A 26255-nucleotide genomic window follows, 5' to 3' on the forward strand; every position below is an offset into this window, starting at 1 on the left:
GTGTGCTGTCTGAAGGACCAAGAAAACCTGCCTATAGAGGCCCTTCAACCCCAGGCTTCAATATCTGATTATTAAATATTATAATCTTTTCACATATCAGTTATCCCTCCATCTCCAGGAAAGGTCAACTGATGAAGCAGTGCGGTTTTTAGAAGATCAAAGAAATATGATGTTAGATTTGTGCGGGGAGGCGGGGGGACCATGGATTTGGATTTGACCGCATGTGACCATCTTTTTGTTTGTGGGTTTTTAAAAATGAAATTGTGCTGGGACACCTGTGTTTCCCGTTACTGGATCAGCCTGAGGAGTAACTGGACTTCATTATTTATGCAGGTCCCTTGGAAACAGGAGAGCTGCTGTGCCCTGTGAGTAAGGTCGACTTTCTAGGATTTCCATGAAGTAGAAGAACTGTGTTGACTTAAAAAGAGACATCAAACTCTTTCCTTCTGTTTTGTTTCCCCTGAGTAGGACAGTCAGGAGGAGGTTGGTACTTAGGAATAGTTATAGTAAGAAAAGTAGACCAATATTAAAGGTAGGGGAGGTATTACTAAGGGAAACTATGGAGTCTATTGAATTGTGACTGTGACCTTAAAATAAACATCATCATAATATTTAAAGAATCCCAAGAATTGTAGCACCTCTGCTCATTTTCACGGCTCTGCCATCACCTAATATTTCTGCCTCAGTCAGGGAACTTCCCATTCTAAGTAATGGAAAAACAAACTCCTGTTGGATTAGGCACTAATTTAATTTGTAGGGTTCATGAAACTGCGGTGGTGAGTTCCAGAAATGGTTAGTCTGTCACTCAGTGATGTCACTGTGGACCCTGTTTCTTCCATTCTACGCGTCTGCATCTGCATCTACGAAGCGGGCTTTACCTGAGGCTGGGCGCCTTGGGGTTACAGGCAGTCAGTACAGTTAGGTCCAAGGCTTTCTCTCTCTTATCCAGAGAAAGATAAGGTGCTTTCCTCAAATATTTCAACGTCTGAGATTCCTGCTGATGGGACCATTCACTGGCTTAAACCTGGGTCCCTTGAAACAATATTTATGGCAAGAGAGTGAGAGTATCCTGATGGCTTATAGCAATCAGACCCCAGCCTGGAGCTGATGGGAGGATTAATCCCACCTAAATGATATGACCACTGTAGAATCGATGTTGAGGAGGCAACAGATTTTCCACTGCATATACTCTGGGAGACAGGGAGCTCAAGATCCCCATTCCAGGGTTGTCTTTCGTAATAGGCAGTAAAGGATGCAGTAGTAACTTTAAAGCCGTTGGAAATCTCAGCATTTCTATTGAAGTTCCTTTCTCAGAGATTTAGAGAAAGTGAGATTGTGAGGTTATTCAGCAGATCTCCTCATTCATGTTGCACTTTTCTTCTATGAATCACAAAAACGTATACTGATCCACATACTGGTTCAAGTTAGAGTCAAAAGTAATTCTTAAATTCTATTTCAGGGGGTAGGATGGAGATCGACGACACTGAAGATGGGAACTACCACAGATATCTCCCCAAAATTACCAAAATGTCGTATTAAGTGACTTATTTTAAAGCAAAAGATGTTACCGTACGTTGTTCTCTAGCTTTTTACAAAGATAGGCTAAGAAGGTTGACAAGGGCAAGTTATCTCATTCAAAATATTCCCCAAATAAAAGAAATGATGGCATATATTAAATCTTCCTGAAATACCAAACAAGATAACCCTTGGGTCCAGAATAGAATCTGGCTTAGCTAGTCAAATTGACAACCAATATCAGAATTTCCAAGGGTCATTTCATCAGCTTTCTGAAAAGCAGAGTATTCTTTATCTTGTCTATCAGAATAGACAGTCTTATAACACTTTCTCAATCCTAACTCATGCCAGTTGCCAGTTCTAAATTCATCTTAAGGTGGTTATGTACTTTCTAAGATGGGTCGAGGCCCACTGCTTCTCTGGAATCCTTTGCCCGTGGTGCAATACTTGAGATCTTTGGACACTAGTGTTAGAGCTTTCTCTCCTGAGTGCTGGGCGAAGGTAGGAGAGAAAGATGTTAGACATGCAAATTACTCTTTCCTTTAATATTCACTCTCTTGACTGGCCACAGAAATTTTATTTGGGTTATTACTTCTGCACTGAGAAATGAGTACTTCAACCAAACTCTTGGGTGGGGGTGTTCCTAATGAAAGCACTACTTTGCATTGGAAAATTCTTAGAATTTGGCTCTTGAATAAAGAGTGCTAATGAATTCCAGTCATTCCCACAGCTGCCCTGGTCTTTACCTCACATGCGCCTCCACTTCCTACTTTCATAGCTCTAGATGTAAGAATTCTAGTTGTTTCTATTGTGATTCAGCATCAAGAATGAAAAAATGGTTTAAGAATTTAAAAAACATGTCTGCATATTATGAAGGTACTTGTGTGATTTCCCAAATGTATTAATTGTTCAATGTTTCTCAGAGTGTGTTCTGTGGAACCCAAGTAACAGAGGATGTTGAGAAGAGTCTGCAATAGAATTTCTTGATAAAATATATTTAGGAAAATGTGGATTTAATAAATTTAAAGAAACTACTAAAAAATGGCTCAGGCCTGTAATATGCATTCTATATTGCCATGAAAAAAGATATGCAGTGTTTTCCACACATATCTGACCATGGAATCCCTTTGTTGATGAGCATATAGCATATCTAAGGAACACACTTTGGGACATGCTCATCCACGTCAAATTACCATGTTTTCTGGGAGTCTATTATCTGCTTACCTTATGTTGATCTTTAGAGAATGTTCCTAGTATTCTATTCCATGACAAAATCCAGGACGGAAAGCTTGGTCATTTTTCCCAAGGAGTAGTAGGATGGAAAAAGACCCAAAGGCGGTTCTCTCAAGGAGAGCACATCTGATTCAGGAGCCTGATTCATCGTAATTGTTGTATTTCGGAGGCTAGAAGACATGTGCCATACCCTCTAACCAGATCCCTCTTCCCACCTTAAAGCACATTCTGCTATGTAAATACGAGGTCAGAATAAACTTGGGAAGTGGTAACACTATGATTTTAGACAACTGACGTAAGTTTTACGGACGTATTTTTTGCAACCCACTTTTAAGGCAAGGGTGAATGCTGCACACGTAAACTGCAGACGGAGATGAGAATCTGATGTCAGCTACAAGTTCATGTTAAGATCTGCGTCTGCCCCGTGGGAACAGAACTCGAATGATCTGCGTTAAGGGGCTAAGCCGAAAAGCTCGCAGGCTCTCCCCAGCAGCAGCATGGCCACAGGGCGGCAGGGCTGTGTGGCGAGGCTCTGCCAGAGCTGAATGCCCAGATGAATTCTTTCTTTATTCAGGCCTAGACGACATTTCACTGTAGAATTTTGGTAATTGAATAAATTCTAATAAACTGTCTTATCTGGTGTAGATGCAGAAGTAGGCTTTTCATATTTTATAATGTCCTTATTTTTTTCATATTCTGAAAGCAATAAATGGTGTGGGCAAAACACACAAAAGCATGCAGATAGAATAAAAATCATCCATAATCCCACTAATTAGAAATAACTGCTATTGATAGTTGGTTCATCCATTTAAATATTTTTTTTCTTTTCGTGATGGTACATACTTATTTTGCAGGATGCTTTGAGAATATTTCTGAACTCTTTGCGGCCTTAATGCTGTAGGCTAGAATTTATTTTGGGGGCGGACTCTCTCTTCCCAGAAGAGCTACGATGGTTAGCCCATCTAGCCATAGAAATGCAAGTTCAGCAAGAGTTTTTTTCATATTGTAGCCCTGAGTATTGGTAAAGTAATTCTGCTACTACAACTTGTGCTGCGTTACTACTAACACATGGCGGTCGCAATGCTAACAGAACTGCTGTTTTCTATATGCCAGAATACACCGTTTTAAATGCACTATCCTAGTCCTTACAATGCTATGTTCTGTTCTGTTAGTAGCCTCATCATGCAAGTGAGGAAAACAAGGCAAAGAGAGGGCAAGCAACTTGTCCAGGGTCCTAAGGAGTGAGTGGGGGGGGCTGGGATTTGAACCCGGACATTTCAACTCCAGAGTCTGTGCTCCTAGATATTAAGCAAGATGTTCGCTAAGGCAAAGTCTGCCTTCCCTGTGGGCTGAGCGTGGCCCTAAGGAATCACTGGAACGTTAGCTGGCTTGATTCTGCCCCCTCTAGCATGTTCAGACACAAGGGTACACTCCAAGGAGCAGGGGTGGGGAGTGCGGGGCAGGGAGAGAGGAGAGAGAGACTCTAGTTGAGAGGAGCGTGTCCCTCGGTGCAGCAGGCCAGAGGCGGGCGCTGAGGAGGACGGGGGCGCGGGGCTCCCTGCCAGTAGGCATGGCCAATGATTTTAAGAGCAATGATACGTGAATTCCAATTTGTTTTTCTTTCTTAGAATTTGGCTATGCTATCCTCAACTATATTTAAGTTTATTAAACCATAGAGTTGTCTATTGGCTGATCACTGAAGAATAAAGAAGTGTTGGGTTGTACCCATGTTTGGGCCTTAGAAATAGGTAAACTTGAGGAGGTCTGGGTCAGTGGTCAAGTGTGGAAGGTGGAAAACAAAAGCCAGAACATGCTGAAGGTCATCAGAAATGCTGCGGAGAGTGCTGGACTTTCTATTGTCCTGTAGGGTGGGGCAGGACATTGAAACAGAAAATACTGGATATTATGGGAAGCTCAATCCTGTAAGTCTTGAAAACTGGGGACACTTGAGTTGGACATATAATACAGTACATACGAAGCTAGACATCTAGGATGTTTTCCATTTCTTTTTGGCTATCAAATAACAATGTGAGACAAAGATGCCCATTAGCACCATTTACTAGACATCTTAACAATACAATAAGACATGAAAATATGAAGACATAACTGGAAAGAGATGAAACTTTTTTTTTTTTTTGGTAGATGACAATTGACTACATAGAAAATCTGAAAGAAACAATAAGCAATGCCTTAGAACTAATAAGACAGTCTAGCAAAGTTTCTGGGTCCAAGATAAACATACAAAGATAAATGGTATTTTTGTATACTAACAATACCATAAGAATAAAGGTCCAAAAATGGCCAGGACAATTTCTGTCCTTTCTGAGTCACTCAGAAGAAAGAAGCAAACTATTAAGGGGGAGGGCAAAACACTGAACATGGTGCTTGTAAACTAGCCATCTTTGATTAACCTGAAAGTGTTAATGAATTGTAGCAACACCTGCTGACTGTCTCTTTTAGCTTCTTTCTCTTAATGACCCAAGACATTCGTAAAGCGAATATTTTGTATGACCACTTCTTGATATATTTGTCCCAGGAAAGGACTCACAGCAGAGCAAGTTAGTAGCAGCTGATAGAAAATCAAAGAGAAGATTTAGCTATAGGTTGCAAACTGGTGGCCTGAGAATGAAATCAGGCTTCCAGATATATTTTGTGGAGTCTCACAGTTTTGACTGGCATTGTGTCGGAAAATGTTTGGAGCTGTCAACATTTAAAAAGCTAGAGATTTCATATGAAGACCTTTGGTGGAGCCAGATTGCTGCTTCCTTCTTTAGGGAGAACTGCTCTTTTTTGTTTGCTACGATCACACTGCTCTGTATTATCTCCTCGGGCTCTCATTTACTGTGCCCAACTGGTCCCTCCAGGCAGCCCTGACTCAGATAACACCAAAGACGAGGAGGGATCCTTTTGTGGTCTAGATTAAGACCCATAGGTTTTGAAGAGTCAATGGAAAGACAGCTAGTTCAACAACAGGTAAAATGTGCTTCTTTTAATAAAGGAATTCTTTGTAGAATAACAATCTTATACTTTGTTTTGAAATGCACTGTAATTCAATGGACTTTCATTTAAATAACAATGGATAAATTAAACTACTCTGATAGCTCCTAAAACTCTTTTATGAAAGACAAAGAATTCACTTTTCTATGGAAATTGCAGCAGCTACTAACTGCCTACCAAACTTTGCAAAAAAAAAAAAAAGATTACAACTCTTGGTGGCAATTGGAATACTGTATCATAAAGCAACAAAAACTTCTAAGGAACTTGCTTGCTATTACCACCACCTACAAATTTGGGACAGAGTGCCAGTAAAGATACGAGTATATTTTTTAAAAGTTTTTATTTATTGATTTTTTTTTAGAGAGAGAGAGGAACATCGATTTGCTGTTCCACTTAGTTATGCATTCACTGGTTGCTTCTTGTATGTGCCCTGACCAGGGATCAAATCCACAATTTTGGGATATCGGGTCAAGGCTCTAACCAACTGAGCTACCTGGCCAGGGCTATGTGTATTTTGGAAAGCCAACAGTGTCACAGGATGTGTTTCACAACATTTATTCCCTGGTTCAATAACAGAAAAAAAGACTCTCAGCGAAACAGACTGTGTGCACAGTGAGAGGGAGCCCTGGGGCGCTGCTGGGGGAAGGGGTAGGACACGGCCCCTTCCAGGAGCTTGACGGGTTTCCTCTAGCCCGTGTGGGAAGGTGACCATCGTTTGGTTGTTTCAGGCCATTTCCACTGGCATTTGCCTGGTCTCTCCTGTTATTGTGTATCTCATCTCAAGGTGTTTCAATCCTTCAGTGGAAGGCAATTCTTTAGTGACTCCTGCAATCAGCTGGTAATTCTGAGTTGACCTAAAAAATGTGTAATATGCATATGCAAATACGCATCATTGCCATCACCTAACTCTGCAAACCTGGACCAAAACCTACAGAAGAAAGAGCCCGATTCTACCTTTCCCAAGTCAGAAAGCCGACCTGCCCCCTTCCAAAAAAAAAATCAAAAAAAAAAAAAAAAAAACCAATGGAATGCAAAATTGATTTGAGTATTTTATTTATAAATGTACATTTACTATAAAAGCTGTTGCGTTTTAGACAACTTTTTATTTTTATTTTTTTTTACTATTTCTCAGAGGCATTTTAGAATAAATATTTTAAATGAAGGTTAGTGTAACTGATATAGAACATTGGCCCACCCAGACCAGGAACATCTTTTGGACGGACTCGCACGTGAGGTGGATCGTTTGGGCTCGTTACGTCTTACACTGTGGAGAGATAACTAGAATACGTACTGCATTAATACCACTACATAGAAAGTGAGGAAATGCCATGAAAGTCTGCAGTGAAAAACAGTCACCCATTTTTTCTCAAGAAAGAGAAGGGACTAGCTTTCGGAGCATGAGAAAAAAATCAGATGTACTTACTCGGGAGCAATAAATCACTCACTTGCATCATCTTTAAGAAAACACATGTACATCGCAGCTCAACGGAGCAGAGCTTTTTTTTCTTTTTTCTTTTTTTTTCCTGGGATCTCAAAGATTATTTGAAAAGAAATAGATCACACTCATTATGCTGCATTGGAAGAAACAAGATCGAGTCTGCCCGAGCTGCCATGTAACAGACTCCAAATGAAACATAAATCAAATAGAAATAGAAACAGTTGGCAATTAGAATTTAGAAAATGTTGGAGATTATTCTGTGCTGGTGACTATTGTTCATTATGGGAAAGCACATCTCGCAGCCGGAGAATGGGCTTTATTTTTCTTGACTCGATTCTAGCTTCAGTACATGGACAATGAGTCTCACTAAGAAATATGTATAAATGGGTTTGTGAAACCAGAAGAGAATGTGCGATATTCATAGAACCCCTACATAACGGATGGCGTTCCACATGTAAAAAGTATTCTATAAAAATTGGCTATGAATGATCGTATTTTACATGTGTTTGTGCATTATTTCTGGTAAAGTACTCTGCTAATATCATGCAAAGTGTAAACATCACATTATCAAAATATTTAATAAAACATGCAGGTGGTTAATCAAAATATTGAACTTAATCTGTACATTTTCAAAACTCTTTCATTTTAATGTTTTCTGTTTTTCTTATTTTTTTCCTGTAAAACAGCAAACACCTCCATGAGAAGTCTTGGGAACTTGGAAGTGACTTCATCTCTCTTCAATGTACTGCATCCATAATTCATCACTGTGTGCAACAGCTTTGCATTTTCTAAGGCACAATTTTTAATGAAGTGATGTGTAAATTTCAGTCTAACAACAGCTCATCCAAATGACAAAATGGTCAAAACACCTCCAGTGGCCGAGGGAATTTCTGCACTTACATGGAACCCGCATGCAGAGGACCGTCTAGCATGTAAATAAATAATTGCTAGCCATACTCAGTAAGACACAGTAAGTATTATTGCTTACATAACAGAATAACATCTACTCGAGCTCCTTTTTCGACTACATTAAACTATTAGGAGGATATCCATAGTCTACATTCACAAAAGGTCATCTTCACTTATTTGCCATCGTTTTAAGGCAGAATAAATAGTTCCCCTTTCCCCAGTCTTAAAGAAAACAGCCTGGAGATTTAAAACATGATGCTTTTCAGTCATTCGATTCCTTTCTTGGCCAGCTGGGACTCACCACACAGGGCAAAGAAACAACCAGCTGTCCACACAAGTTTCTCTCTGACGCCTCCATGAGCAAGGCCCAGAGTCCTTGATAGAGAAGAGTGGGTGATGCAGGAGAATGGGGAAGACCAGGCGTCCGTCAGGGTGGGCACCGCATGTGGGACCTGCAGTCCTTGCCGATCACACGCCAGTGGCTTATCACATCAGTGTCATTTGGATTCTATTAGGATGAACTCAGTGCTGTTCTTTAGACACCTGTGCTTCAGGCCCTCGAGGAGAACTTGCAGGCAAGGTGAGCAGGGGTCTCACTAATGAAGGACCGATCTCGACGAGGGCTTCCTCAGGCCTTATACCGAGTCTTTACTGAATGTAGAGTCTGAACAGCAGAAGCAACAGAGTCTCATGGCTAACACGGGCCCAGCACTCTTTTGAAGCTCAAACTTCCTCATGTTTTGGTGATAACGTTGGAAATGACTAAAATATTTTCCTCTGTTTTTTTTCCTACCCTTGGGCGATGTCCAGAGTGTAAGTGTAGCTGAGGTTGCCAGGGTTCTCTTTATTTGCTGGACCAGACTCTATCAATGACATAACCTTCAAAGCACACAAAACCTAACACTAACGGTGCAATAATTTATTGGTATGACTTCTACCTCAAAAGGTAAGTAACACAAATATTTCAGGATTACAGTATATATTAACAGACTAGTGTCTTTGCATTAAAAACAAGTTATAGCTCAGAGCTATAGGATGTGGTTTTTAGTTTCTGAAATGCATTAATTGTAAGCTCCTGTCTCAAAAGACCACGTCTCAAATTGGCATGACTTGCACTTTCTGCAGCTCAATTTTGTAAACACAAAGTATTTAATTCCTAGAAATACTAAAACAAAACAGGTTTATTGAATCATTTATCTCATTAACTCCCCAGAGAAGAGAATAACACATTTTAAACTGTAAGCCTGTTTGACCATGCTAACACCTTCTTTTGAACTAGCCCGAATCATTAAAATTCAATATTCTTTTGTATATACTGTGCAAATGCAAAAAAGAAAAAGAACCCAGGAAAAACACAAACACTGTGCTAGGAAAGAACAGATACCATCTTTTAGAATAGCCTTTCAGACGTTAGATGAATGCCGAGAAGCCCTGAACTTGGGATTCTGTTTAACGATTCCAGGGGACAATCTCAAGAGAGAATGGTGAGTGATCTGGGATGTTGAAAACCATGTCACAATGTTGTGGGTTGGCCAGCACCTGTGATAAAGAAATCAGAGGGACATTTGGTTGAAGAAGTCAATGTCTCTTGCTTCAGATGTTTAAAAATTTCCCAAATTAGCTATGACCTCTGCCAAAGTCTCTTCCCTCTAAGGAGGGAACGTTGTCCCACCCACTACTCCAAGTGTGGCCCCAGGAGGAGCTGTGCTAGTGTTACCCGGAGCTTGTAGAAATGCAGACTTTTGAGCCCCTTCCCAGAACTTAACAAGAAGCCCAATATTCATATGCCCTTTAAAATTTGGTTCAAATCCTCTGGATTTCACCCTATATCAGATGATCTCCATCAAGTTCTCTACCTTGTCTTCTTGGCAAATAAGCAAGAAAATATTCTCTCTTCTCTCTGTTTCTTTAGGTTTTGGTTTCTCTATGAATAAATACATTGCAACGGGAGGAGTCTGACATATGATCTAGAAACAGGAATGCTAGATTAGGAATTAAAAATACAGAATGCCCGGTAAAATTTGAATTTCAGAGAAACAACAAATACAATTTTTAGCATAAGTATATATATCCCATATGATATTTGGGATATGGTAGTGCTAAATCCTGAACATGCAATACTTGAAACATATGCATACAAAAGAGATTCATTGTTCATCTGAAATTTCAAACTTAACAGGGCAAAAAAACTGTTTAACTGGGCATCTTGTTTTTTATCTGGCGACTCTATCTGGGAAGAAAGGTTTGGGTTCCATATTTCCTGCTGAAACATTCACAAACTTTCTCCTTCATTCAAGGCACCAGAGTTGTGATGAGACAACTGCAACATTGGGAAAGACCCCAGGGATTTGGCGGTAAATACATTTCATGCGAGTGAATGATGGAACAGACACAGAGACACAGTCACCCAACACCCAGGCACAAATGGCGTAAGTTAAACGTGTGCCGGCTCGAGTCGTGACAGGTAATTTGTTTTGCACTTCCATTGCCATTTACATACCAACTTAAAAACTGTTTACATTGCTTTTAGGAATTGCATTTTAATATGCTGTTATGCTATTTTCCCTCTCCAAGAGAAAAATTTCATTTAAATGTGACTAGTTACTTGAAGAAAATAGGATTATATATTCAGGTTTTATTATTCCATACAATGAAATTATTTTGTTTCACTTAGGATGCCTATGATGTAAACCACCCCTCATATCTATCCATCTCCCCTCTTCTCAACTCAGATCAAAATCAAATAAAGAAAAAAGAAACATGATTTTTAGCTATTTCTTTCCATTCTGACTCTCTTATTGCATCTGGGGTATATTCAACCAATTCAAGTGTATTTCTATTTCTCTCGTTCATTACTATTCCCTGCACCTATTCACTCCTAACCTACATTTTTTTCTTATGACACCAAGAAAAAAAATGAGCAGTATTCTCAGATGTGCTGGTCATTCTCCCTGTCATGTGTTGACTTAAAATTCAGCCTAAAATGATATTAACATTTATCTGGAAAACTAAAGAGAAGAGTTAGGAAAATATGGAAAAAATAATTGAAGTCAAGATGGCCATTATGACTCAATTTAAAAACATATTATGGAAATATAATAATTAAAACTGTTTGACATTAGAGAGTAAATAGGTTAATTAAACATGAAATATCCAGAAATAAACTCAAATATATATGTGCACTTGGTTTATGAGAAAGCTGGCATTTCAGATTAGTGAGGAAAAAAGGGATTATTCATTAAGTTATATTCACCCAATTGGCTAAATGGGGGGAAAAGCTAGATATCTATCTCATTCTTACCCCAAAATATATTCCTGATGTCACAAACTTACATGTGAAAAAGACACAAAAAGCAGTTCTAGGATAAACCTCAGCTAAATTTATGGCCTTGGAGTAGTGGGAGTTTTTCTAAGTAGGATGCAAAACACAGAATCAAAAAAAAAAAAAGATGTTTAATTACGTAAATGAAAATCTTTTCTATGAAAAAAAAAAATATCACAAAGTAGAGAGACAAATGATAACTGCAACAAACAGCAAATATAAAATAAAAGGAAAAAAGAAAAATTTCTTTAATTTACAAAAGCTCATATAAATCAAGTACCGATACAACAATGGGCACAGGACAGAGAAGTACATTTTTTTTAATAGAAAAAGAAATATAAATGGTGAATAAACATATGAAAAGATGTTCGAGCTCACTTATAATGAAAGACATTCAGATGAAAGCAGCCAGCAGAGCGGGAATTTAAAAAGTTTGATGACATCCAGAGCTGGCCAGGGCGTGGAGGGGAAGCCGCTGCTGCACTGGGCAGGGGGGCGCCTCTGGAGGAGCCGCAGGCCCGCTGCCTGCGGGGAGGAGGCGCCCGCCGGCTCCGGGCTCCGTCCCGCTGCTCAGGCCACCCGAGGAGGGCTTCCCAGTGTCACCGGGACGGCGTGCGGGGCGCTCGCCGCAGCACTGAAACTTTAATACTAGAAAACTGGAAACGCCTGGGTGCCCATTCATGGGGATTTAGTTTTAAATTCTGGTAACTCCATACAATGGGATTATATGCAGCTATTAAAAAACATTTAAGAGGATGCTGAGGAAGAACATGTTAGATGGAGAAATTGCCAAGATACATCATTAAGTTAAAAGAACAACAGCAGTGGAAACTAAGTACAGGACACTGACTCTGTGATTGCCTTTGTGAAACAAAAACACCACATATGCACCCGGGGGGTGGGGTGTGTGTGTGTGTGTGTGTGTGTGTGTGTGTGTGTACAAACCTACACAAACATACATTCTGCCCCTCTCCCCAAGTAATTATTAGGAAGTGATTACAGTGATTAACATTGGGATTTTTTTTTTTTACTTTTAATTTGGTATCTTTCTGCTTTCTGAACATGCATTTTTTCTAACTTTATACAACTTATAACTTTTACTTATTTAGTCTTTTGAATGCCTATCGAGGTTATCTCAGCAGAGAGTAAGACTTTTTGCTTTCTTCTTAATATCTTAGTATTCTACCAAAAAAATCCTAGTAAAATATTGCATTAAAATATAAAATAAAGAAATAAAAATCCTGTCTTTAGTCTACCTCCAAATCACTTTCTTATTTTTCATTTTATGAGACTGTTACTGAAACTCCACAGTTCTTGTCTTTAGATTTGGAATTAAAAGCAGTTAATGCCCCTATGGTAGCATACATAGGGGAAAAAAATACTGGCCAAGATCTGAAAAACGAATTTCTAAAAGAAATGACAATGAATCATCCAACTTCTCAATTAAAATTAAAATCTGGATGAAAAGAGGTTACTGTCACCCAGAGGTGGGTTCATGTTTGTTCTCTGCTGGCATCCTTCAAGCACTTTAAATTATGAAAAAAATTCAGATTTACAGTGCTTTTCAAATCTAGCCCAACAGTCCTGCAACCTAACAGTGCCCTCTTCTGGTTTCATGTTTCACACTCAGCTGGCCTGAGCAAAGTATAATTTATAGAAGATGATAGAAAAAAATCACTTTGAAAACCAGGGGGAAAAGGGTTTCCCTTTCATTTCTAATGTATAAAGACAAAAAATTCAGTTATAAACATAATTATTATATATTATTCATGTATACAGGCATTTGTGTATGCATGGCATATATATGGTATACTATTTAGACCATATTTTATATATTTAACACATAGTACAAAAATCAATATCAATATTATATGTTCATACCATGTGTATATATTATACACATGGTATAAATATATAACATATAATACACATATGTAACGCATGTATATTATATATAATACCTGATATAAAATACAATATATAAATATATAATATAAAAATATAATACATAATATCAATAGTCTAGTTTGATGGTACCAGCTCTAAGGTGGAACTATTCTGACGTCAAGTCAAATGTTTATCATAGATCAAAATCACCTGGGTTTGATTAAATTTTCATTTCACATAATTTTATTAAAAATGTATATGTTTCTCAGAATATACTAAATCTATAGCTATAAAAGAGCTTATTTCATTTTTTTACTCTTAAAGTCTTTATTCCCCTCCCCCCTTCTTTTAAAGAAAGAGTTTCTGACTGAAGGATTTGCACTGAAGAGTCTCTTGTCTAGGCCGTGCCCCAGAAGGGCTTTATTTATGATGGAGAGTGAGGCTGGATTCGGAGGAGGCTTAGCCACTGGCTATTTTCAGATTTTCTAATCAGCAGCTGGGCAACAGCACCCCCTGGTGTCCCCCAAACCAACATGAATCTGCTCTGGTAGGAAACCCAGACACAAAATCCGAGGGCAGGCTGCTCAAGGGAGCTTCAAGGCAGCACATACTTGTTAAACTGGGATTATGTACTAAGGTATTCTGGACGGGTGCAGGGACTCACAAAGAAGCAGAACCATAAAAAGAAGCAGAACCCATCATTTGGTCTCTCGAGGAACTTTCAGTTTAGTTGGGAGCAACAACATATTATGTGATGAAGCTCCTGAAGGTAGGGCATGAAGATACCCAGGAGCTGGTGCTGGATTTGATGACCAAGGGAAGGTCATTCTTCAGACTTCAGCCACCTCCCCAAACGATGCTGGTCTTCTAACGGTACACCTCAGCAAGTGAGTAGTGCTTTACAGGCCTCACATCTGCCTTCTGTCTCACTAAAGTCTCTATGGTGAGCTCAGGCAAAGTCTCAGGCTTGGCCCACAGTTTTTATCTGCTGGTGTATTAATGCGCTTTGGGATGGAAAAAACTTGGCCACACCCAAGCAGGAACTTCCAATAAGAAACAAGTGGTAAATAGGGGTTATTTCATTATCGCTTCCTTTCCCTAGACGCTAATAAATCTTTCCGTCAGGGTAGGAGTGTCAAATGATGGGTAGAAAGAATTGAATTCCTCAAATGGGCCCTAGGAAAGGCACACGCTTTCACTCACTCATCTCAAGGTATTCCACCCCAGTACTTACTCCGGGACCGCATGTAGCAATCGTTACAGTTCAGAAGACCGTTTCGAATCCTAACATCCGTCCCACTCACTGCATCTCCGAGTTGTCCTTTACAAATTCCACACTACAACAGGGCAGAAAGAACAGAAGTTATAAGGTGCAGGAGGAATTTCTTTATGATGCTTAGTTACTGTTTACACGAATAGCAGAATAATCACACAGTTTCCACATTTGCTGAGCATCTGCTATGTGTTAGATGCTGCACTAAGAACTGACCTGCAGCAACAATATACTTTTAGCATTTTATAGTAACTCCTTGCATTTTACAGAGAAGGACAATGGTTCAGAGAGATTAGCTGACTTGTCCAAGGTTGTAAAACTGGTAAGTGGTGTTGGGTTAATCCCAAAGCCTATGCTGTTACTCTCTATCACAGGTCATTTCTCAATCAAGACGGAAGAAACCTTTTATTTTTAATTAAATCTACTGGGGTGACATGGGTTAATAAAATCATACAGTTTTCAAGTGTACAATTCTATACTACATCTTCTATATATTGCATTGTGTGTTTACTACCTAAAGTTAAATCTCCTTCCATCACCATACATTTGACCTAAGAACAATTTTAAACAGATTAAATGCTACTGGTTTTAAATAAACACACAGCCAACAGATGATCAATTAAAACTTGTTTGTGAATAATCATTGAATGCTGCCCTGGCCGGTGTGGCTCAGTTGGTTGGAGCAGGTTTGATTCCCCGTCAGGGCACATACCTAGGCTGTGCGTTTGGTCCCCAGTTGGGGCGCATGAGATGTTTCTCTCTCAGATTGATGTTTTTTTCTCTCTCTCTCTCTCTGCCTCTCTCTCATTCCTTTCCTCTCTCTAAAATCAGTAAATATATCATTGGGTGAAGATTAAAAAAAAAATCACTAAATGCTTTCCAGTATTATTGGTAAGTTCTGCCAGATGGGAATTACTAGGAAACAGCTATTCACCTTATTTTTTCACATTAAAGGCAGGGAAACGCAGAGTAACAAATCCAAGGAGCATGGATCTCCTTTCAGCCAAGTCAGCTTGAGTGCAGGCGGAGGTTGTGGGCTGCGCTGGGTGTGCCACAGAAGTGGCAGTAGGGGTTGGTTCTGAGGCCAGCCTCCCTCCAGATCAGGACTCAGCTCAGGGATAAAGGGCCAGGCTCATGCTCATGCTTGAAGGTGGCCAGGGACAGAGGGAGGCCTCATCCCAATTACGTTACAAGTCGCATCTACAAGTCCATCAACCTAAGAGGCGATGTACCTTAGAGCATCAGGTCAGTCTGGGAGGTGAATGGTAACAGAGAATAAAGGCCTTGCCAGCTTAGAAAGAGAGTCTCCTGTCCCTTGAGAATCTGCAAAGGCACTTTGCCACCTCGATTATTTTGAGTTTTAGTAAAAATCTGGAGAACGAACTATGGTGTTGGAACACCATTTCATGGCATCACCATGAATTTTTATTTTTATTTACTTAATGTGTTTTTATTGATTTCAGAGAGAGGAAGGGAGTGAAGGAGAGAGAGAGACAGAAACATCAGTGATGAGTCATTGCTCGGCTGCCTCCTGCACGCCCCCTGCTGGGGATCGAGCCCAAAACCTGGGCATGTGCGACGTCCTGGTTCATGGGTTCACGCTCAACCACCGGGCAACACCGGCTGGGCTCACCACAAAATTTTAAAAATACTTTCCTTGAGCCTCAAAACACTCCTGAACTATTTAAGACATGCATTATTGTGGTTAATTTTCCAATGAGAATATTGATAAATTGAGTCTTGTTAAGTCTCCATATTGTGTTTTGTCCAAGGTAAGTTTTGCTTCCCAGCAATTACTGATGCTATTAAATTAATAATTTGGGGATAACTTCACTTACTTTCCCTTAGCTTATAGGTGAAGTGGGAGTTATTTTAACCCCATGCAAGTGTACTTTACAGCTGAGGAAACTACCAACAAGAAATAGAGCAAAATTCAAGAAGGAAAAAGGAAGCATGTCACAGTTATAAAGAGAAAGAAATGACTCTTATTCAGAGCTGGAGGGTTTAGTTTTAAAAATTATATTAAAAAAGTGAGAAAAAAAAAAAAAAGATGGAAAATGCTGGAAGAGGCCAACTTATAAATTTTACAATAAATCAGTCATAACTGGTTAGCTCACCTACTTATTAGCAGGAAGTCTGGGACTAGAATCTAGGGCTCCTCGTTTTCAGTTAATTCATTAACTGATTCATCTAAAAATGTTTACAGACACTATCTCTGGTAGGTGCAGAAGAAATAGTGGTGAGCCAGAAAGACATGGTGTCTGCCCTTATGGAGTTGATAGATGATAATTAAACAATTCAACAGTCAGTGGTAAGGACCATGGAAGGCTCTATAAGGCCCTGTAACAAAGGCAAGTGACTTAGTCTGGGTGTGCAAGGCAGCTTCTCAGAGGACGTGATATTCAATTTTGTGATCACAGACATATTCATTCAGAGACCTACAACTTTGCAACTAGCTATAACCACACTTAACTGACAGAAACTCTTCAACATTAAGTCACAAGAGTTTGAGAAGCAGCAAAGATATTACATTCCCAATAAATCCACATGCCCTAAAAGATTCAGACGCATCACTGGCCTCCAGGGGTAGCATTCTCAGCTTCCTGCCAGAGTAGACAAAACCTGTTTTATAAAGACACACTGCACAAACCTGTTTTGCTGCTTCTAAGCAGACACCCCAGAGGGATGCAGGATAGCAGAGGGCTTCATCCTGAAGGCTGGAATCCGCACACGCTTCTGTACACACAGAAGGGGCGCCTCACAGGCAAAGGCCGTCGGGGTTTCCAGGAGGTATTTCTTAGCCCAGCACGATGCCCAAAGACACCATGACACTGCACTTAGAGAGAAGAGTGACTGATACATACCCTGAAGCACTGGATGTGAAAATAGAGATTGAGGGTCTCAATGATCATCGCAGCTCCTTTCCCCAAAGGCAGCCCACAGGAAGAGCACAATTTCTTCCCACTTATAGACCTAGGGTTTAAAACCATATGAAATAATAAAACGTTCCACTCAGAATAGTTGGTTAAATACACAAATATGTAGCCTCGTGCAAAAAAGAAAAAACATGGATATTAAAAATGTTTATATCATAAGCAAAATGACAATTACTGAACTGATAAGGAGCAGAAATGAAGCATTAGATATAATTGGCAAACACGTGCTAGACTAAATACAATGGGCCTCCATTGTGGCAGAGAATCTGGCGTGTGTGTGTCTTGGTAATTTGTTACGAGAAGTCTGTGTTATAGTTTATTCTACCACAGTGATCAAATGCCTTGAAGTAATTCCATGTATTTATCACATGTTTATATAAATCCTAAAAGATCACCAAGTTTAGCTTTACTAAGGTTTCACTGTTGCTTTAAAATGTTCTATAATTGATTCCTTGGCTCACGAGGGCATTTCTTTAACCTATTAAGAAAAAAAACTTTTTTGTTTAAAAATGGAGAGGTAATCGCGATACAGCCCAACAGGTCCCAGGCAGATATGGGATCGGATCCCTGCTTTGTCACCAAGTTCTGTGGTCTGGTGTAAAGGACTCACTTCGGGTTTCCCTTTCACCTTCAAAATGAGAGGGGTGGACTAGATTATCCCTACCGCCTCTCTGTGATTCTATAACCTGGGCACTTGGCATCCTCTGGGAGTTGTTAGCCCCTTGCGGCCCATGGACCCCATCTCTGTACCCCTGCAGCCCCCGGCACAGCGCCCACCAGTGACGACCACCAAACCCAGCAGACCAGCACCGGGTGGGGGACTGACGGCTGCCCCCTAAGGCAGCTTTGCCACAGCTAAGGTCAGACTGCAATGACGCCCACCTTCTGGAAAGCTCTCGGAATTACACAGGAAGTCTGAAAATCCGCGATGGCATTCAGAAGCCAGCGGGGTACAGAGGGACAGCGGAAACAGAAAGGAAGACAAAGGACAAGGGGAAGAGTTGCCCTAAGCAAACCCTATTCATTAGGGTTCCCCCTGACCCAGTAGTTAAACGAAACGTCTAAGGCAAAGACACCCTGGAGAGCTCAGTAACTGGCCTCCCCGGGGCAGGGGACTCGCAGCTTTTAAGAATATCATGGGGCCCAATCGGCGGCCAGCGGCGATCCTTAGAGAGCTGGAGCAGGGGGAAAGGGGGTGCAGGTTCATTGCTCGGCCCCCGTGGGGTTCTCTGGGAGAGCCATGAGCCTAGAAGCACCGAGCCGTCTTGCAGGGAAAGGCGCCGACTGAGGAGCCCGGCCACTGTCTGGTGGATTTTATTATTAGATTGCAGTTTCCACGGAATATAATTAAAGGCCTAGGGCCACAGCCGTGCCAAAGCCACGCACTTGGCTCTTTCTCTCTCGGGCTGCGGACGGAAGGGGAATGAATGCGTCCTTTCCTCCTGCCTGTGTGTGTGTTGAAGGAGATTCGATGGACAAACTTCTCACAATCTTTTGGCAAGCATTAATTCGGTTAAAATTATGCTTGGCAGGCTCCAGTCAAAACAAAGCCACCTTGGAAAGGCTTGCTGACCTCTTGTACCTGTTTGGCGACTGGCCAGGAGGGGTGGGAGGGCAGGGGGACAAGTGTCCCGCCTGGAAGTTCTCTCGAGGGCTTTTCCTGTAACATGGTAAAGGAGCCAAAAGTTATGAAAAGGAAAGAGAAGCCCAGTCCTATAAGAAAAGACATGTTTGATGAGAAAATAAAAAACTTCCTTGATAACCAAGTAAAAGACCACAAAGTGTCCTCACAGCAATTTTTTATAAAGGACAAAAATAGTACGTCCGTCCAGCAGAGATTACACACGCAGCGGCTGCAAGCTCTCGGACCAGGCTGGCACCCTGAACGGAAAGTCGTCTCATCTTTATTTTCACCAGACTCTTTGCTTAGTTACAACTGCACTCTGAGTTAGCTATAAAAATACAGACTGCATGGAGGGGGAGGTGAGCAGAGACATAGGGAGCCCAGAGATAAAGGGCTCTTGCTTATAAAAGCTAATTTCATTTGCAAAGAAAAGAATAGACCACAGAAAAAAATGAGAGTTAGAGAAGTGCCAACACAGAGGTGAACAGGGCACTGTCTGTCTTCTAACTGCTTTTGGGACAACTCCCTGAGCCACCTGCCCACCCAAACCTCCTCCCCAGACAGAGCTTTTCTCCAAAATGTCACATTTTCATGTCATACCCTAGAGTAGACGTATCACTGCCTAAAAAAAGATTGAAAATCACTGCAATAATCAATAACAATAATGATTACTTCAAAGTTATTTTAGCTTCTATTGATTCTGAGCATCATCTAGACACACAGAAACGAGGCTGGGTAGATGGAAGGGAAAAGGGGGAAATGGTTCAAGCCTGTATTTTAAAAAATGTAACAGAAAAATAAGGCAAAAAGATGAACTTCTACAACAAGTTGCCGTCATACAATCATCACCATCATCGTCGCTACCACCACCACCTACACTACACAGTACTTATTACTCGCCAGGTACAAAACCTCATAGGTAGGTATAGTCATTATTTCCATTTTACACATGAGGAAGATGAAGCAGAGAAAGATTAATCAGCTTGCCCAAAGCGTGATGTAGGCAAGGAGTCAAAATTTGAATCCAGGTAGCCTGGCTCCAGGTAGAGTGACTCGTTAAACTTTAATGAATGTTATATTTTTAAAACTGATTTCAAGGAACCTCTGGTTCACATATGACCTTATCATCATCAGACTGTGGGTTCAGTTTGAATTCCTCCATCACTTCATCAGTCAGGTACTTTGAATAAGTTATTTAATTTCCCTCAGCCTCAATAGCCTCATCTGAAAAATGGGAACAATAACCCAACTGAAGTTACTGGGAGAGTTCAGTGAGTTAATTTATGAAAAGAAGAGAAGAGATATATAAATTCTTCAACACAGTGCCTATTATATTGAAATGTTTAAAAAATGTTAGAAGCTACTATTATTGTAAGAAAACAAAAAACAAATCTTACAAAATTAGACTATAGCCTGGGGCAGCTACTTAGAGGAAGAGAACAATGAGAGAAAAACATTTTTTCCTTGAAAGAATATTTGTCAGTAGATTGAGACAATTTAACTCACTTAAATAAATGTTAATACAATGTGCCTGCAAATTCTCTTCAATATTTAGATTTGTAGGTTGAAAACATTACTCTGCCTCTTTCAAATTGATAAGTTCAGTGTATAATTGCCTGGAAGACTGTCCTCAGTTTCCATAAATATTTGTTACCTTGTCAATGAGATTCAGTGGGGAGAAAGCACAAAAATGTTGCTACCATCTTGCCATCTCACACTCTTTCATTTCCCCCTTTCTTAGTCAATACATTAAAGAAAAAGGAATTCCACACCCATCTTCTTTGGGTACTCACTTCCGCCTTTCACTCGGGGACTCGATCTGATGGTTAATGCTTTGATCCAAGGGGAGGGTCTTTGGCTTCACATCTTCTACAGTGTTCACTGGCGGGTTTGACACCTGCTGACTCCGGGATGGATCTGAGGCCAAATCAAGAACATGCATTTAGTGCTCAGTAATGTGACCTTTGCTTAGAAAGTCACCTTTCTTTAAAGTGCTAATGCCTGCTGAGGTCTCAAGGTGATTGCGTGGAGGGTCTGGGCACTTGGCGGTGGGAGTTTGTTCACGGTGCTATTTAGCATAAGCTAGAAGAGAAGCCTGCAGCCAATAGAAATCATATCCGTCTGGATGACAAGGGGGGATGTCGTACAATAATTTAAACATTGGGTTGGTCTTCTCCATCCTTACCCTGAGCGAGCTGTGGGTTCACCCCACAGCGTGGGGCCCCAGCTTCTGTATCCAGCTGATCATCCTGATGGGTTCCTTTGGATACGAGGTTCTCAGAATCAGTCAAGGCCCCTTGGGTAAGGCTGTTACAATAAGTAAATAAATATATTTCAGAAAACAGATAAAAACAACTGAACTAAAATTATTGGGCTTATCCCTTAGGGTATGGAAGAGCCAATTTCAACATGAAAAAATAAATGGGGCTAACTAAACGCTTATTTATTCTTTTCATTTTAAACTAGGTTTAAATACTCTGAACTGACTGCTACTCATCTTTAATATCTGTCAACTTAACAAGCTTGAGAAACCATCATTTCTGATGTCCTTCCCACCTCTCCGTCCACAAAGCAATTCATTCTAATAACTTCAAGGGATGCCAGAGCTAAATCCTGGACTCTCCCAGAGTTTCACAAGAGGATTTCTTGTAGAAATCATTTGGGCCACATGGGACTTTGGCAGCCCATGGTAATCTACCAGCCTTTTAGTTGCTTCTGTGTGCAAAGAAAGGAGAGATGGAAGAAATTTTAAACAGTTTCTGGCGACAATAGGGACTGTTTGGCAAACTAGCAAAAATTCACATAAAATGCTTCTCAGTGTGGTGTTCAGAAATTCCTGATGGGAATTTTCATTTCATAAAACTGGGAAGTCCCTTTAAACAGTGTTAACTAGAAACAGATGTGCTATTCGAAGGGCTCTGCAGATTCTGGACATGGGCCCCAAGCCCCTATACCCTACAATTCACCCAGACTTGTAGGTAATGAGCACAGGAGGATTCTCAGAGCAGATCCCACCAGAAGAGCTCAGCTCTCAGCCAACCTTTCACATTGACCAGTCTTTGAAAGTAACACTTAGATGGCCTTTCATGCCTTCGGATCCCTCCCGAGGATGGTGTGTGTATGTGTATGTGCAACCTGGTCCATCCAGCACACACACTTATCAATATCTACTGGTAGCTCAGAGCCCAGAGGCAAACATCTGTCTCATAAAGAACTTGCAGGTGGCAGAGCCGCCTGGCTTTCTGTGGGTCCCATTAGATTAGGTGTGGGGTGGCGGCAATAAAGCCTCCATAGCCCGTAGCTGTAATTGGATTCTGCTCCCACGGAACAGACCATAACCGACTGGAGCCCACGGGTGGGGTGATCACCCACCACCAACAGACTCGCTGGTTATTCCTTCTATTATCACACAGAGCGCAGGTGGCTTCTCCCGGCTCAGAGGATACTAGTTGCAGAGTTCAGGTCCACGGTAAAACCACATGGGCAGGATCTCAGCGCACCATCTCAACCTCCACCCCTCCAGACATGCTATTTCAGGTGAGTGATGTTTAAGTCTGGGGCTTTGAACTGACCACGTGCTCCTTTTCTGATCTAGACCGTCTCCCCTTATTTAAGAAAGGTTTCTCCGATTTAAAAATCAGGCTATTTATGTTCAGTAGCATAGGGATCCTGACTTCAGAGTTATCAGGCTGTGTTCGAGCAATACGCAATGTACTGCTGGAATGATCGCGGCAAAGCCAGATATGATCTGCATCAGCAATGAGCACTCCTCCTGGGAGCGAACAGGCGGAGCCCGGTTTTGCGCATTTAGGCGGATGGTTTGGTGCAGCTCCTACCTGCCCTTTTCCTCCAGTGCACCACCTTCCCTGGTCTTAAGCAACAAGTCACTGTTGTCCCCCTGGAATGGCTTCTTGGGCCTTGTCTCCTGTTCTTCTTCATGACAGTTTTCCAGGTCCATCTTATTCTAATGGGGAAACAAGGATAATCTTAAATACAATTTTTAAACCCACTGGACAACATTCATCTCTGGCTATGGGATATTTGAAGGTTTGTTCCCCACCCCCCCAATCACATTACCTACAATTTAAAGAACAGTTGTCCAAATGAACTGAATATAGTAATTAGTTCTAATGCTTTAAAATAAATGTGAAATCTGGATCTCTCTCAAAAGCAATCGTAAAGGGGAATAGGTTAGAAAACCCACCTTTCAAAATTAAACAGTCATAGGACTGCTCAAATCAGGACAAATGGCTTTTTAGGGCTCACCAGTTATTTTCTTTAATGCAGATTATCAACTCTTCAGGGCTTGGTATGACTTCTGTCTACTACCTCCAGGACCTTATTTGGGGAAATGGAGGTAGACCAGCCTTTCTGGGTTCTTTCCAGCCCTGGAAGCCACACGTAAATTTCACGTGGAATTTTAAGAGTGGGTGAGAATGCCTGGCCAGGCGTGGCTCAGCGGTTGAGCATCGGCCTAGGATCCAGGAGCTCTTGGTTCGATTCCCAGTCAGGGCACATGCCCGGGTTTTGGGCTTGATACCCAGCGGTGGGCATGCAGGAGGCAGCCGATCAATGACTCTCTCATCACTGATGTTTCTATCTCTCTCTCCCCCTCTCCCTTCCTCTCTCTGAAATCAATAAAGGTATATTAAAAAAAAAAAAAAAAAAAGAGTGGGTGAAAAGCAACTTTAATGGATGCTAAGAAAAGCCTACTGTTGGCATCCTGCTGCTACCATCGGTGCAAAGGGACGTGTGTTACGGCAGAGAGGAATACATGCCTGTCGAATGAATGAATAATGGGCAGTAAGAAGTATTTCTAGCACATGGCCCATGAATCAGGACCCTGCCAGCCAGTGCAGAGAGACTTTGGTTGCCAGCCTATGGGGGCAGATCTGGCCTCAGTAATGACTATTCTGCTCCTCAGGCAATGACTCTAAGATTTGGCCATGGCAGTGACAATACCATGGGCTACAATGGCCATGTAGTAGCTGATATGATTCTAGGGAAACAGCCAGTCCTGGATATGAATTTGTGGTTTTGCACTTCCGTTTAGGTTTATTTATTTCACAAATTGCTTTTAATCTATGGTCTCACCACTGTTCCACTGCCTTCAGTCACAGAGGAAGCTGTAGAGAGCTGGTCTGCAGAACTTGAAGAAATAGTAAATGGAACCACAGTGTCTTCAATTATTTTGCGCTCCTAAGAAGAAGGATGGGAGTTAATGAAAGAGAAAAAAATCAAATATCTTATCTGTTAAGAGAAAAAATTCATTAAGAAACTTTAGAAAAAAGACATCAGGATTATATGCAAACAAGCAGGGCATTAAAAAAGGTCTTATTTTCTAAAACCACGTAAATCAGGTAATACTCTATGGGCAATGATGTAGAAATTAGCATTTGATTTAATCAAAAAACAAAGTCTTCACAAATTAATTAGTTAGTGAGATTCAAGAAGCCTTATTAGAAATGCTGTAGGGATTGGATTATGCACAAAAATTCTTATTGAAGATAAAATTCACAATAATATTAATCATAAACAAATTTTAGATAATATACATAAAATGTAGCTCCCTTCAAATTCTCTAATGTGGTCTGGTTTATTCATGTAAAAAAAAAAAGAAAGAAACCTACAAAACCAAATATTCCTCCCCACCATTCCTTAGCACTGCACTCACTCTATCGTACTAACCTCTTTACTAAATCTCTTTAGTACCATAGAGTGACTGCAGGGGTAACGAATCACTTGATATCAAAATCATCCTCATAAAATTAATTCACCACCAAACATGCTAGCTCTAACAAACACGCTAATAAAGGAATTGGTACTTTCATATCATCAAAGATAAATCAAGTATCTGACTCTGGCTAGAGATCAGCTATAACTATGTTGTCTCCCTTGACCATGACTCAGCACAGCCTATCACAAACTAATTTGGGGGGAACTGTGGTCTTTTAGCGCCTACAGGATATGACTCTTTCGAAGAGGGTGATGGCTCTGCTGTGGGTGAAGAGAATCAGACAGAGCCACGTGCGCACACCGCAGACAGAAGCACTGACAGCCTTTGAGGAAACAGGCCACAAGCCCGGACTCCTCCTCGCGAATTCCCTACCTCCTCATAGTATCGCCGTTCCTCTTCTTCCACCTCCTTTTGGGCCTTTTCCCACTCTTCTTTCAGCTTGTCCTGCTCCTTCTGGTATCTCTCCTGTTACAGAATTTCCAGAGACTGCTCTGAACCGACCATGGCACGTGTCATTGGGACCGTCCCCTCTAAAACCCTGTGTCCCATATGTTGAAAGATCATCTTCTTGTTGTGACATCCTGAATCTAACCCATTCGTGCAACACAAGGGGAATACTATTTCGTGGTACTCGAATATGTTAGGAACCTAAAAGTCCAAGGAGTACAGTACTGGTTGGGGCAGAAGCAGGCTTACAGTTGTTCATATGGAAAATAATACAGTAATTCATAAATAACAATGCAAGAATACACTCTGCATTTCATGTACTCGCAACTGTACATGTACTTTTGCCCCACGCTGTATTTTCTGCCACTGTTCTATAGAATTGTCGTTCGGATATGTGAATAGACATTTGCTTACGGGAAGAGAGAAGACGAAAAGATTGAAAGATTCTAAAATCTTCCTTCACTGGGTTTTGTTTTAGGAGGTTGGCTAAACCAATAGCTTGCTTTTTACTGGGCCTTTTAGAGATGAGTTTTGCCATTCCTCTAATAGAAATATGTTTGCTGCAGGGAGAGTTTAATAAACGGTAAAAAACCCAAAACCTTGCAGAAAGGTCCACAGCGGGCATGAGGATAATTAGTTGAGTAGCTGAATTACCCTCTGCTTGCAGCTATCTGCCCAAACGCAGTCTCCCTCGCTTTAAGTAACTTCTGAACTAAGAGTAGCTCTGAAACAGCCCATCAGAAGGCTTCAGTATCAGAGCTGCCATTCTTGTTTCCAGAAATAATACAACACCAGTCACCACTTCTTGGGGTAAAGAGTAAAATATTCTGAAAAGAACAGCATTAAAAATGTGATCGGAGTTCCTGACAGCTGCCTAGAAGAAATGAATAAATGGAGATTAAAATTAACGCCTGACATGAGAGCTGACGCCCCTGGA

At 40.9% G+C, this 26255-nt stretch overlaps 1 protein-coding gene across 5 annotated transcripts in view; it reads right to left on the reverse strand.

Moving 5' to 3' along the window:
- Positions 1-6781: 6781 nt before the first annotated feature.
- Positions 6782-26255, reverse strand: part of LIMCH1 (LIM and calponin homology domains 1) — a 299516-nt gene continuing 280042 nt past the window's right edge. For 3 of the 5 annotated variants that reach the window (XM_016206753.2, XM_087827673.1, XM_016206745.2), the window contains 8 exons: positions 25244-25336; positions 24229-24333; positions 22971-23098; positions 21320-21441; positions 20928-21051; positions 17439-17547; positions 14536-14638; positions 6782-9631 (listed from right to left, as the gene is read on the reverse strand). In XM_016206753.2, the coding sequence (XP_016062239.2) occupies positions 9606-9631; positions 14536-14638; positions 17439-17547; positions 20928-21051; positions 21320-21441; positions 22971-23098; positions 24229-24333; positions 25244-25336 (810 nt within the window). In that variant the 3' untranslated portion in view covers positions 6782-9605. Of the gene's footprint in view, positions 9632-14535; positions 14639-17438; positions 17548-19083; positions 19171-20927; positions 21052-21319; positions 21442-22970; positions 23099-24228; positions 24334-25243; positions 25337-26255 lie in introns of all 5 variants that reach the window. The other 2 variants (XM_087827676.1, XM_087827678.1) reach the window with 1 other exon arrangement.

The sequence above is a fragment of the Miniopterus natalensis genome, chromosome 1, assembly GCF_054644295.1.
Source record: "Miniopterus natalensis isolate mMinNat1 chromosome 1, mMinNat1.hap1, whole genome shotgun sequence".
In the NCBI taxonomy this organism is placed as follows: Eukaryota; Metazoa; Chordata; class Mammalia; order Chiroptera; family Miniopteridae; genus Miniopterus; species Miniopterus natalensis.